Genomic DNA, 13,227 nt, shown 5'->3' on the forward strand with positions numbered 1-13,227 from the left:
CTGTCCATGGGATTCTCCAGGCAAGAACACTGGAGAGGGTTGCCATGCCCTCCTCTAGGGGATCTTCCCAACCCAGGGATCGAATCCAGGTCTCCCGCATTGCAGGCAGATTCTTTACCATCTGACCTACCAGGGAAGCCTGGAGGTCTATAATTATAAGCAAGAACTTAAAGATGGCCAAAACTTTATTGGTAATAGTTAAGATGTGTTTGCAGTGCGACTCTAATTTTCACATGAAAATCAGCAGAGAAGCTGCTCAGAATGCAGCTTCAGAAGCCCCACGCTGAGACACAGATACTCTGACGAGCCTGAGACAGCGGCATGCGTTTTAATCAGGGTTAGACCCCAGGCGCCCTGGGGAGGCAGGGAACCGGGAAGGACAGGGCGCGGCGTGCCGCGCCTGCCGGGAGCGAACACGGGGCTGGCTGGGCAGACGGGACCCCAGCACGCAATCACGGCGAGCAAAAGGCCAGCGGGGTAATGTCAGCACTCAGTCGTGTCCAACTCTGTGAGCCCATGGACTATAGCCCGCCAGGCTCCTCTGTCCATGGGATTCTCCAGGCAAGAACGCTGGAGTGGGTTGTCATTTCCTTCTCCAGGGGATCGTCCGGACTCAGGGGTCAAACCCAGGTCTCCTGCGTTGCAGGCAGATACTTTAGCATTTGAGCTACAGGGAAAGCAAAACACCAACATGTATATAAATAACATGAACACACACACACGTGTGTGATGTGTGTGTGTGTGTGTGTGTGTGTGTGTGTGTGTGTAACCATACAAATAGCACAAAAGGGAACATGAACCAGTGAGACCTCAACGCAGGACATAATCGGGCAGTGCAGTTACAATCCTATTTGCAGTTTTCCTAACGGCTGTGTTTAGGGCTCAGCCAGGGCCGCTAAACAGAGGTCGCAGGCCCAGAGACCGGCCTCCCTGCAGTGGGGCGGATGGGAAAGGAGGAAGCAGGTGCAAGGTCAGGCTGGGCCTCTGAGAGGGTCTGTCCTCTGCCTGATCCTCCCCCTCCTGAAACGGACCCACAGGCTGAGCCCGGGACAGGGCTGGGTCCCTGCACGGCTGAGCAGGGGGATGGCTACTGAACAGAACAGCGAGCTTCTGAGCGTCTTGTCCAGACACGGAATTGTGGTGCCTTGCTGCCAACACTGACACCCACGCTTCCTGATAAATCTGGCTTGTCCTCCAGAAGCTGATGTCCTCATGATAAGCATGTGAAGTAAGCCAAAGTGTTAGGCAAACCTCCTGGATCTGCTGTTCAGGTAAGTTTTTGCAGTCTTCATACATCTGGGACAAGAGGGGCTGGGATAAAATGATTCATTTTTCACTTCCTCAGGGATCTAAGTAGTTGGAGAAAATTCTAATAATAGCTTCACGCCTACATCTCAGCACACAGAACCTTAGTGTTCCTTTGATACTTCGTGCTTTGATGTAGTTGTTGTTGTCTGTCGTTGCTCGGCCCTAAGTCGTATCCAACTCTTTGTGACCCCGTGAACTGCAACATGCCAGGTTTCCCAGTCCTTCAGAACTATCTTCCAGAGTTTGCTCAAACTCATTTCCATTGAGCTAATAATGCCATCCAACCATCTCATCCTCTGTTGTCCCCTTCTCCTCCTGCCTTCAGTCTTTCCCAGCATCAGGGTCTTTTCCAATGAGTCAGTTTTTGCATCAGATGGCTAAAGTACTGGAGCTTCAGCTTCAGCATCAGTCCTTCCAAGGAATATTCAGGGTTGATTTCTTTTACGATTGACTGGTTTGATCTCCTTGCAGTCCAAGGGACTCTCAAGAGTCTTCTCCGACACCACCATTTGAGAGCATTGATTCCTCAGTCCTCAGCCTTCTCTACGGTCCAACTCTCACATCCGTACATAACTACTGGAAAAGCCATAGCTTTGACTCGATGGACCTTTGTCAGGAACGTGATGTGTCTGCTTTTTGATACACTGTCTAAGTTTGTCATAGCTTTTCTTCCAAGGACTACCATCCCACAGCCTCCAGAATGAAAGATCACAGTCACAGAAAGTTAACCAAAATGATCACATGGCTCACAGCCTTGTGGAACTCAGTGAAGCGATGAGCCATGCCATGTCGGGCCACCCAGGACAGACGGGCCATGATGGAGCTTTCTAGCAAAACGTTGTCCACTGGAGAAGGAAATGGCAAACCAATTCAGTAGTCTTACCTCGAGAGCCCCGTGAACAATATGAAAAGGCTTTAATGTAGATATTTTATTAAACACATAACTAAATGAGATCTTCCTAAACGACTTCTTGATCTGTTTTTTCATCTGAAACACAATAGCCTGATGTATCCTGGGTTTAGGCACTAATGTGATTTTCAGACAAAACCACAGGAACGCTTTCAGACCACTGCTTATCTAAGACAGAAATGCAGGAGGCAGGCACACTAAAGGAAAAAGATGATAACCATAAAGATGAATGAAGGTAGGGGAAAGGGTTGCATCTGCTAAAAACAGAGACACATTTTAGATAAAAACAATTACTTAACACATGCTTAACTGTGTACAGACACTTGCACATGTGAAATGAAAACGCCTCCTGGCATATCAATAAACAGAGTTGTCACAGCCATCAGTGACCTCTGGCCTCCAAATGTGAACGAGGGCTCCCAAACCCACGATGCCGCAGGTTCCATCACCCGCCATGGTGATGGCTGAGGAGCTGGGGGAATGCAAGAAGCAAAGAAGCAGCCATCTGCACCCTTTAAGGTGAAGAGGAGCAGGATCGGCCCCAGACAGCTGAGGTGCGCGTGAAAGGAGTGCATTCAGTGACCCCAGAGGCTTGCCCCTCCCATCACAGAATGCTAAATTGCTTCACTTGGTAATCGATCTTTGCAGTTCAGATGGCCTGCTCCCTTTGGGGCAGACTTGTATACAGGCTGACTTCCCCTCCTGCATCCTTGAAGAAGTTTTCTCAGAGCTACTGAGATGCCGTCTCCCGGGCTCAGAGTCCTAAACGTTCCCACCAGATTAAATAACTCCCTACTTTCAGGTTGTAATTTTCAGTCAATACACACACACACACATACCACGGCACCGCCAGGAAGAATCAAAGCCTTAGCGGCAGGATTAACAATTCTCAAACTCCCCGGCCGCCCAGCCACTCACAGAGGTCGCTGTAACTGGCCGTACGTCTTCTTGGCCAAGAGCCGGCTGTCTGTCGGCAGTTTAGACGGCAGGGATGGCAAGACGAGACCTGTTGGTTGGCAGAATGTTCTTCCGCCGCCCTCGAGGGTGCAGCAAGAAGGCTAGTTTGGGTTTAACTGTGAGAGTCGTTTTCAAAAGGACCCTCCCGTGTTCACGAGCCGCGTCGACCCTGATTTAGTCTCTGGTCCTTCTGATGCGAGGATCATAGCAACCCCTCACCTGTTAGGTTTCTACTCATGAGCGTGAAGAACAAGAAGGGACATTGCATTTGGTTCACGCAGCTAACCAAACAGTAATGGACACAAGCCCACAAGCCTTCCTTCAGTGCTCTTAACCCATCATATGCTTTCTAGCACCTGAATTCTCCAAACTGGGAATCCTGCAACCTCTGGAGTGAACACACACACACACACACACACACACACCTCTCAAGAAATGCCCTCTTGCTATTTGCAAAGACCAGGCCTGACCTCACAAGTGAACAACTAGAGAGCAACCCCAGTCCTGTTTACAGGCAGGACTCAGATGGCCCCAGCGGTCAACCCAGAGCCCCCGGACATGCCCCGATACCCGTGAGGTCTGCTCACCGTTACCGTGGAGACGAGATGCTGACTGATACTCAGAGAGCTTCACCAGGTTCGCGGGGCCGTGTGGGAACCCAGCTCAGCCATGCCCTTCCCAAGGCAGGCCCCGGGGGCTCGGAGCAGCAGTAGTGGCTGTAACTCGAGTTAGAAGGAGGTCGGACACCCGGGGGCTCGGGACACGGGATGGCCAGGCCCAGGCAGCTCAGTTCACCGAGTCCCGGTGCAGCACGCGGGCATCCGTGTCCCAGGGGACGAGGAGGCGGCCTCGGCCTCGTGTGTGGGGCTCCGGGGTGGAGACGTGCTGCCTCCCCAGTTCTCACACCCGCGGTCCGTCCACCTGGCCAGAGTCACCTGCCGTCACATCCCTCCCCAGGGGACAGCCTGGCCGGAGGAGGACGGCCAGCATTGTCCAGATGTCTCCATGGGCAGACAGGCTTCCCAACCCGCAGTCAGCCACAGAGGCGCCTTGGGAAAGGGGGCCCAGAGCCGCAGCGCAGGGAAGGGGCTGGCTCGGTGCACAGTCAGGCCCGGGCTAGGCCCCTCCCGGCCACGCGGAGACGTTGCAAAGCGTGCTTACCCCGAAGGCGGGGGGCAGTGGGCGGTATTATTCAATCGCACAGCACTTGCCTGGAACAAAACAAGCTTTCCCAAAATTGTATTCAATAGCTATGGATCTACAGAGGACACCATTTAACATCAGGCCTCATTGATTCAATGATGGATTAAATCTCATTTATACAGAGAGAATAGATAAGCTGAATGCCCCCCCCCTTTTTTTTTCACACAGTGAGAGGACAAAGGCCTGTATGTGTATAAGGCTGGTATGTGTTGTCAGCCGGCTGAGAAACAATTTGCACACTTTCATTAATGTTTTCTGTACTTATGTTGAAATCTTGCAACCTGATTATTTAACCAGCGTTTCAATACTGACATGTAAGAATTAAATGTGATTGGAGTTAAAATCCCCCCTTATAGTTAGGAAACTTGGATAAATCTTCATGTACATTTTAGTAGCTTACCTATTAATAATACTTGTAAGTAACACACTTTTAGACTTCACCTTGAAAAGGAGCTACTTGATTTATTTTAGTATCTTAATATCTTCAAATGACTGACACTTTATAACTTAAGAATGTAGTTGGCATCTTGATGTTTTGTAAGGTCATGCTTGAAGAATGGGGTAGAAAGGGAAATGAGGAAATAATGTTTTAAAACTTACAAAGGAAGAGAAATATAATTGGTGTTCTTTTCCCCCAGGGAATGCAATTTACCATGATTTAAAGCAGAATCAAAAGATAATCATCTTTTGGCCATAATTTTAATATGCGCAATAAAACAAAAATTATCAACCCTGAATAAAACAGAAAAATGTTTCCACGGAGGGGGTCCCATAAAACTATGGAACATCTTGAGATACAGAACCTCTCTTGGATGGAAAACAGAGCTGTTTTTAATGGTTTAGGAAGGGAGAAATATTTTTCTTCCAAGTGGGAGGAGGGTTTCAGAGATGACAAAAACTAGGGCCTCTAGTTTTGCTCCAGCTCACATGCAAAACTTACAAAGACCACAAATGAGAAGACGGCTAAAGCCGCGACTTCTTTATCAGAGCGGCCCCGCGGCCTGCGTGTGTCCTGCCGGGTCTGTGGCCAACACAGCGCCCTGGGGCTCAGGGTGCCACCTCCGGAGGTCTTGGGGGGCAGCTCCTTGGCTCAGGCTCGGGTTCGGAAGAGCCGCGGGCAGAGAGAGAAAGCAGACATGCTCCCTCTGCCAACCTGGGATTTGCAATAAATAATGAAGCCAAATGCCCGCCACTCCATGCGGGCACTCTCTGCCCTGCGGGAAGCATCACCCGCTCTAAGTCACTGGGAGTGGACGCTGGCGCCCTCAGCCAGGCTGAGCCCTGCGGGGGCACCGAGATCGTGTCGGTGGTCATGGCCTGAGCGAGGTGGGGGAACAGCTTGGCCTTCCTGAGCCGCAGCATGCATGCATGCGAGCTCAGCTCTCTGTGTACAACCCTGCGCCCCACCGACTCTAGCCCACCAGGCTCCCCTGTCCACTCCAGGCAAGAACACTGGAGTGGGCTGCTGTGCCCTCCTCCAGGGGATCTTCCCAACCCAGGTCTCTTGCGTCCCCTGCATTGGCGGGTGTGTTCCCTACCCTGAGCCACCTGGGAAGACCCCCAAACCACAGGCTGACTTCTAAAGTGAATAGATGAGGGGTTCCAGTGCCAACAGGTGCTCCTGGGGGCCCTGGCACACAGTGCGCTCAGGGCAGAGCCCGCCCTGGCCCTTAGAGCTCCTGTCTCCAGGCAGCTGTCGGAGATGAGGGGCTGGACAGGAGGCAGGGAGATGAGGGCCTGGACAGGAGGCAGGGAGATGAGGGGCTGGACAGGAGGCAGGGAGATGAGGGCCTGGACAGGAGGCAGGGAGATGAGGGCCTGGACAGGAGGCAGGGAGATGAGGGCCTGGATAGGAGGCAGGGAGATGTGGGGCTGAATAGCAGGCAGGGAGATGAGGGCCTGGACAGGAAGCAGCGTCAGGAGCGCCTCCTCTCCCAGGGCAGGCAGACTCGGGGCGCCCCGCCCTGCATGCTGCCTGGGGGCCCGGGCGCCCTGTGACCTGCCGCACGGCAGGGTCCACATGGGGGACAGGCCGGTGCTGTGAATTATTCATGTAAAGTAAATAAGGAGAAGATAGAGCACCCTCGGCTCCTTCCCGACGGAAAAGATAAACAGAGTCTGCCCCCACTTGCCGCCCCCGCAGGCCATCCTGGGGGGCCTGCTGGGTGAGCCCTTCGAGGGGGACGGGGAACCTCCTTGACTCAAAGCCACTCATCTGGAAGTAACTCCTATCCACAAAATGCCTCCCAGCAACAACGGGCCTGGCCAAGAGACGGGCGCCGGGGCCCACTGGAGAGGCAGGGAGCCGTCAGGCTGGACGCGGGGACCTCTGGGCGGGACGCCGACGCGGCTGGGCGGCAGCGAGCAGAGGAGGCGGGCTGCAGGGACCCCATCCGTCTAAAAGGGGCCGCGCCGGGTCAGGGGGCCGCCTCCCCTCTCCGCCGGGCTGAGGGAGGGGCCCCGCCGCCCCCACCCTGCGCTGGGGATCTGGGGGCGTCTCAACTCAGGCTGTGGGGCACCCGGTCACAAGGGCAGGTCTACACCGCGCAACAGCCCGGAGCAGACGGGAGGGACGCTGAGCACGCGCCGGGAGGGAGGGTGCCGCTGCGTGCAGGGGGGGCGGGAGGCACGTGCGGGGGGCGGGGTGCAGGTGGACACGTGCGGGGTGGGGGGGTAGACACGTGTTGGGGGCGTAGACACGTGCGGGGGGCAGATGGACACGTGCGGGGCGGGGGCGGGGGTGGGGCAGGTGGACACGCGCGGGCGGGCAGATAGACGTGAGCGGATGGGGCGGGTGGACATGTGCAGGTAGGCGCGTGCTAGGAGCAGGGACGAGGTCTGCGCGCCCAGCGCTGGGGTCCAAGGAGACCCAGGGGTGACCGAGGGCCGAGAATGTTTGAACAGCAGAGAGCGCAGCCCCAGGAGCAGGACAGGGAATGAGTGCAGGTGAGGCAGCGCAGGCTGAGGCCGAGGCGGGGAAGAACGGTCTTGGAGGCAAAGAGCAAGGAGGTGAGAAGCGGGGAGGCGGGGGGGACCAGAGCGCCAGCAGGCCCCGGTGGAGACCCCTGTGTCCCGCCCAGCCCAGCCTTCTCTGCGCCGGGCCCTCCTGTGACGACGGCTTTCATCTCAGGGCTCCAGGGCCGCACAGGCGCGCCGGGACCAGGGCCAGACGCGAGGCCGGGACCACCCGCACACGTCCCCGCGGGCGCGGGAGGCGTCCTGCCCCGCGGTACAGTGGCTGGGGCAGGCCGGGGCAGGCCAGGGCAGGCGGGGGCAGGCGGGGGCAGGCGGGAGCAGGCCGGACGGCCCTCGGTCCGGCGCTCAGGGGCCCTGCCAGCATCCGGTGCCTTGCATGTGACCGCGTCCTCCTCTGAGGACCGAGGCAGCACACGCAGCGGCCCGCTGGCTCCTGCCCCGAGCAGGATGCGGGCGCAGCCACGCGTGTGAGGTGCGTGCCCACGGGGAGCCCAAGAGATGGTAGCGCCTCTATCATTGTCACTACCGCTCCAACCAACAAAAAAAGGGCACTGCGCTTCAATATTCTAGACCGGTTTACAGGGAAATCAGGCAGAAATCCAGGAAGCAGCTAATGTACCACAGGGAAAGAGTGTTGGCTTAATAAATAGAGACATAAGTTCATTTTAAATAATTAAACAATATGTCACAATATCTCTTATTTCGTAAAACTTTGTAATCAATCTTTGTAACTTCTATAAGTAGAATGATAAAATTGAGTATGAGAAGGTGATTCAAGAGCATGAAGAAATATATGGACACTCCCAATTATATATTAACAGAAAGAAATTGAGTAATGCATTCCCAAGTAAAGCACACTTTTACGTTTGATTCACTTACTCATGTACCTTGGGTTGAAAAATGAAAGTGATACTTTCCCTGCAAAACGAGCCAACAGAGGAATATTTCATTTATGCTTATATTGAATTTCAATTACTAAAAGTTCAGAGAAACTGCATGTTACTTAGACTAAATCAATTTTTCAGTTATTAATGCATTTGTTTATTTTTTGATTCACTTGTTCTTTAATCGCTAAGTCGTGTCTGACTCTTTGCAACCCCATGGACTGTAGCCCGCCAGACTCCTCTGTCCACAGGATTTTCCAGGCAAGAATACAGGAGTGGGTAGCCATTCCCTTCTCCAGGGGATCTTCACCACCCAGGGATTGAACCCGAGTCTCCCGCATTGGCAGGTGGATTCTTCACCACTGAGCCACATGGGAAACGCCTTGATTCACTTAGCTTTAGATAAAAAAGCGATGATAACATCAAAGTGGCCATGGAACACATGAATAAACATCTACTGAGGCCTACACGAGCAAACTTCCGCAGGCTCGGAGCACTTTGCTTCCTCTGTTAAAAGGTCCCTCCCCAGAACGACTCACGTTATGCCCCGAACCACGGTGACCACATCCGCAGGGCAGCCCCCACCCTGGGTGGCTGCGCTCCTGTGTTTGGTAATGCAGGTATTATTCTGTCATTTTAGTTTTAACTCTGGGAGCAGAAACAGTACTTTTAACTGATGTAGAGAAACATTGGAGAAAAAAAGCAAAACATTTTCTATAAAGGAATGAAAACAGTACAGAGAAGCAACACAGATTTTTAAAAACATGGAATAACAAAGAGTCACAAATTATTTGTTAAGTAAATGTGTCCCCTTCTACCAAAGAAGATTATCAGTAGAAGTATCTTTTAAGTTAAACACAAATGAAACGCTTCTGACACTGAAATCTCAATGACAATGGTGGTCATTACATAAAACCTATGACTGTTTGCTATTTCATCACTAAAGTTAATAAAGTAAATACATATTTAACATCTTAAAATACCACCTAGGGCTGACTTTATTCAGACCCTCATTGAGAACACGTTCCTGGACACTGGGATATTAGACACAGATATAATCCCATAATTTCATGCCCTGTGACTATAAATCAATGTCATTGTTTTGTGTTCTATACATTTAGGCTGATTTAAATCAAATTATAGTGTAGGATAACTTATGTAAACTAGAATTTCCTGAAACATTCTCTTCAGTCCCACTAAATACTGAACGTCTGCAGTGTTTTTACTAGCTAATTATGATTGACAGGTCACATAAGCTTGAAAATCTGGTAACCGTAGGTGATGGGTGAAACACAAATGCACTTGTTCTATGAATTTAAGTGGAACTAACTCTGTCAAACCCCAAACAGCTTCCCACTGACAATTAAAATTGCTTTTTTTTAATGTACATTTCAAATGACACTTTTACATTTGTTTCTCAAATTAAGTACTTTCACACTAATTCTCCCAGAGAGGATTTCAGGATCCACCAGTAAATCTGAAGCTTTCAATGTTTGAATTAATTTCCCATGCACTGATCTATATGCACAGAAGCAAACCAAAGTAGATAACCTTTGGAAATAGAGTGACAAGATTGTACAAAACCAACTCATTTTCTAAAGTTTGTAAGAGAAATGTACAGGTTAATGTCTCTATGCAATAGGAAAACACATTAATTTCTGAGAAAAAGCTTAAAAATTCTATAATATGTTCTACAACTTAGCAAATTTAATAAAACACCCAAATTTGAACTATATTCTGATGGGCAAACCACAGCATTATTTGCATGACTCATTGGTGAGTAGAGAGAAATATGTGCTATGCAGGTTACTTCCAGAAAACAAGGCCACTTTCTGGGTCTGTTAACTCAGCCATACAGGTCCCCCTTTTACCTGAGTTCTTATTGGTTTTGTTCTGTCGACTTTTAACTTGTTCAGTCCAAAGTGTGGGGTACCGTGATGCAACATCTATTGAACCAAAATAAAACAATAGTTATTTTAATTCATCATGAAAATACAAAGTCTCTCAAAGATTTCAGCAGGCAACCTAAAAGCCCAAAAAAGTAAGCATGATCAGTAAACACACATTATACATCGAAAAAATGTAAAATATTTATGTGCATGAAACAAAGGGAAATGAAAATGTGCGTTCTGAAAAGCTTCAGCAAATGTCTTTTCTTTCTTTCTTCATCTGAAAGGTCAAACAAAAGCTATGTGAGTCCATACAGTTTCCACTAGAAAGAAAGAGGTTTTAGCGAAAAGCCCCAAAGTACAAAAACACACCCTTGTGTGGTGAAGATCGATGCTTGGGTAACACACAGGTCTCCACTCAGGTGAAGGATGCAACGTGCTGTGCTGTTCTAGCCACTAGGTCATGTCCGACTCTGAGACCCCATGGACCGTAGCCCGCCAGGCTCCTCTGTCCATGGGATTCTCCAGGCAAGAACACTGGAGTGGGTTGCCATTCCCTTCTCAAGGGGATCTTCCTGACCCAGGGATTGAACCCCTCATCTCCTGCACTGCAGGCCGATTCATTACCGTCGAGCCACCAGTGAAGCCCGAAAGATTCAATACGAATCTTTACATACGAATTGTATGTAAAATACAATTTTGCCTACAACATCTGGGAACAAACCTGTGGTAGTAATAGTAACAGATGCAACTTGCATTTGAGTAATTTTAGCATTTACAGTGCGGTCTGGATACCACTCGCCTGAGAACCATGCTGAGGCCCACCAGCTGGCCAGAGGCACCCTCGTCACCTGCGGGCTCTGTGATCTCAGACAACTGTCGTCTATGAGATGGGGCTCCAAGGGCTTGGTGAGCTCTGGTGATAGAGCGCATGGCATCCAGTGCCAGACAGAAGTCAGTTATCATGACTGTCACTGTTGCTGTTTGCAAAGCACTTCTGAGCTCCGATTTATGTATTATGTACGCTCCTTACACTTGGCCTTCAGGCCTGATCCCTTTTGCCCCGAGAATGGGTGACACAGAGGCAAACAGCTACAACAGTGTGTTCAAGGCCAGAAGTAGGAAAGCCATCGTTCCCATGACGCAAACTTAATGAGCCTGAGACGCATCTTTGCCACTTTACAAGGCTGGTCTCAGGCACCACATGTGTGATAATCACATGATGTGGAGCATAAGCAGGGAAACCGCGTATGTTTTTGCAGCTTTGGAAATACATCCTTCATGTTATCCAGATGACAAAATGTCAGCTCAGAGATTTCGCCTCTGCATGTGCTGTGTGAAAGTCCCACGGCACACGCGGAGGCCCTCAGCAGGGACACGAGGCCTTGCAAATAAAGCTGGAAAAGGCAAACCCAGCCCGTCCCAGGCGAGTCTGAGCACAAGGCCGTGACGCGCCCCCAGGCCCGCAGCACCCACCCGGCTCCCCGTGGGCACTCACCTTCCTCGTCTCCTTGAGCCTGAGTCTCCAGCGCTGGAGCTGAGGCATCATCTGAATTCAGAACGGAAAAGATTTGCAAGGAGACTACAATTATGAGAGTAAGTGAAGTAAGTGTGCATAGAGGCTGGACCCTCCGGATAGCATACACCCCACGATCCACCAAACCACAACCCAGCATGCGGCACCCGGAGACGCAAAAGAACAGACACGCGTGGCGCCAAACAACCCCGCGGGGTGGGGGAGACGTCGGGTGGGAACCTTGGGAGCCCCCTGAGTGGGTGAGGGGCGGGCGGCGGCAATGGGGGTATGGGGGGGCCTGACTCCTGCCCTGCCCTGGGTTTCTGAATGGAAGGCTGGGCCAGAGACCAGAGCCTGGATGGCGCCCCGCGGGTCTCTCGGCACCCAGGCCTCCTGCAAGGCGGGGGCGGGGGTCGTGGGACAGGGGGAAGCGCCTGAGTTCAGAGGGAGGGCCCTGAGTCAGCAAACTCTGTACCGTTTGCTGAGGACCTTATCCCAAGGACACAGTCTTCACTGAATTAGTTGAGAAGTACCCTTTGGGTGCTCTGGTAACCAAGCCCCTACAGGCCCCAGGGCAAGGAGCCCCCAGCCAGCAACGCCCTAACAGTGCACACTGGGGGGTGCTCCTGAGAACCGTCCTGGTGTTTTCCCCCAGGCTTGTCTCCTGGTGTGATTTTGTTTTTTAATAGCTTCAGGATCACAATTGGTCGAGTGGTAACAGGAGGGGCGGCCATGTGGCTGATCTAGTGGACTCTGACCCATCAGGGCCCCAGCAACCCAAAGAGGGAGACCGAGGCTTCCCATAAGTTCTTTCCAGGGAAAAACCAAAAGAGAGCATTTTAAAAGTTCTTTAACAATGTCTTGAGAAAAAATCTCGCCATCTGTCAAAATACTGACTAGATGTAGCTTGATTTGAAATATCCAAGTCTAATAATGATAGCAGCAATAAACTCAGAGTATTTTGCTACTGAATATTCTGTAATCTTCTTCCAAGAATAAAATGGGGAACATATTTAAAACATATTTAACATATTTGAGAGTCTTAACAGAACATAAGTGAGAAAATGTCTTTGCATACTGAAGGTCCTCTGGAATGACAGCCATCAAGGACAGTGAATGTCCGTCAAGGCCACAATTAATATCCATCAAGGACACAGTTAAAGCTGTACATTTTAGCTGAGTCCTGAGCACGTCACCCCTTAGGGGCCAGCAGCCCTAATCCCTGGGTCCGGACCAGTCTGAGTTCTCAGCCGAGAATCAAGGCGAGAAGGGCTTGTCCTTGAGGGACAAGGATGGGTGCCTTCCATCCCCCACCCCTAATGCCAACACCAGAGGCCCCCACATCCCTGCCTCAGCCCTCAGCCCCCTGCCGCATGACCCTCCGCACCCACCATCCTGCTTAGGCCCCCCCGAGAGCCTGTCCTGGTGTAAGGAGCCTCCGCACCTACTGGGCTCAGCTTCAGACAACGATGTAAAGTCATGGACAGCTCAGTGCCCTTCACTCTGCCTCCAGGACAGCTTGTCAAATATCTCACTTCCCTGATAAACCAGCTCTGCTACTTATTTCTGGTATTTCCCCTGACA

At 51.3% G+C, this 13,227-nt stretch overlaps 1 protein-coding gene across 2 annotated transcripts in view; it reads right to left on the minus strand.

Moving 5' to 3' along the window:
- SMOC2 (SPARC related modular calcium binding 2) overlaps window positions 1-13,227 on the minus strand; it is a 154,004-nt gene that overhangs the window by 67,982 nt on the left and 72,795 nt on the right. The window contains exons 6-7 of one of the 2 annotated variants that reach the window (XM_065930971.1): window positions 11,626-11,676; window positions 10,110-10,184 (exon numbers count right to left, since the gene is read on the minus strand). In XM_065930971.1, the coding sequence (XP_065787043.1) occupies window positions 10,110-10,184; window positions 11,626-11,676 (126 nt within the window). Of the gene's footprint in view, window positions 1-10,109; window positions 10,185-11,625; window positions 11,710-13,227 lie in introns of both variants that reach the window. The other variant, XM_065930970.1, reaches the window with a different exon arrangement.

This window comes from Muntiacus reevesi, chromosome 3, assembly GCF_963930625.1.
Source record: "Muntiacus reevesi chromosome 3, mMunRee1.1, whole genome shotgun sequence".
In the NCBI taxonomy this organism is placed as follows: domain Eukaryota; kingdom Metazoa; phylum Chordata; class Mammalia; order Artiodactyla; family Cervidae; genus Muntiacus; species Muntiacus reevesi.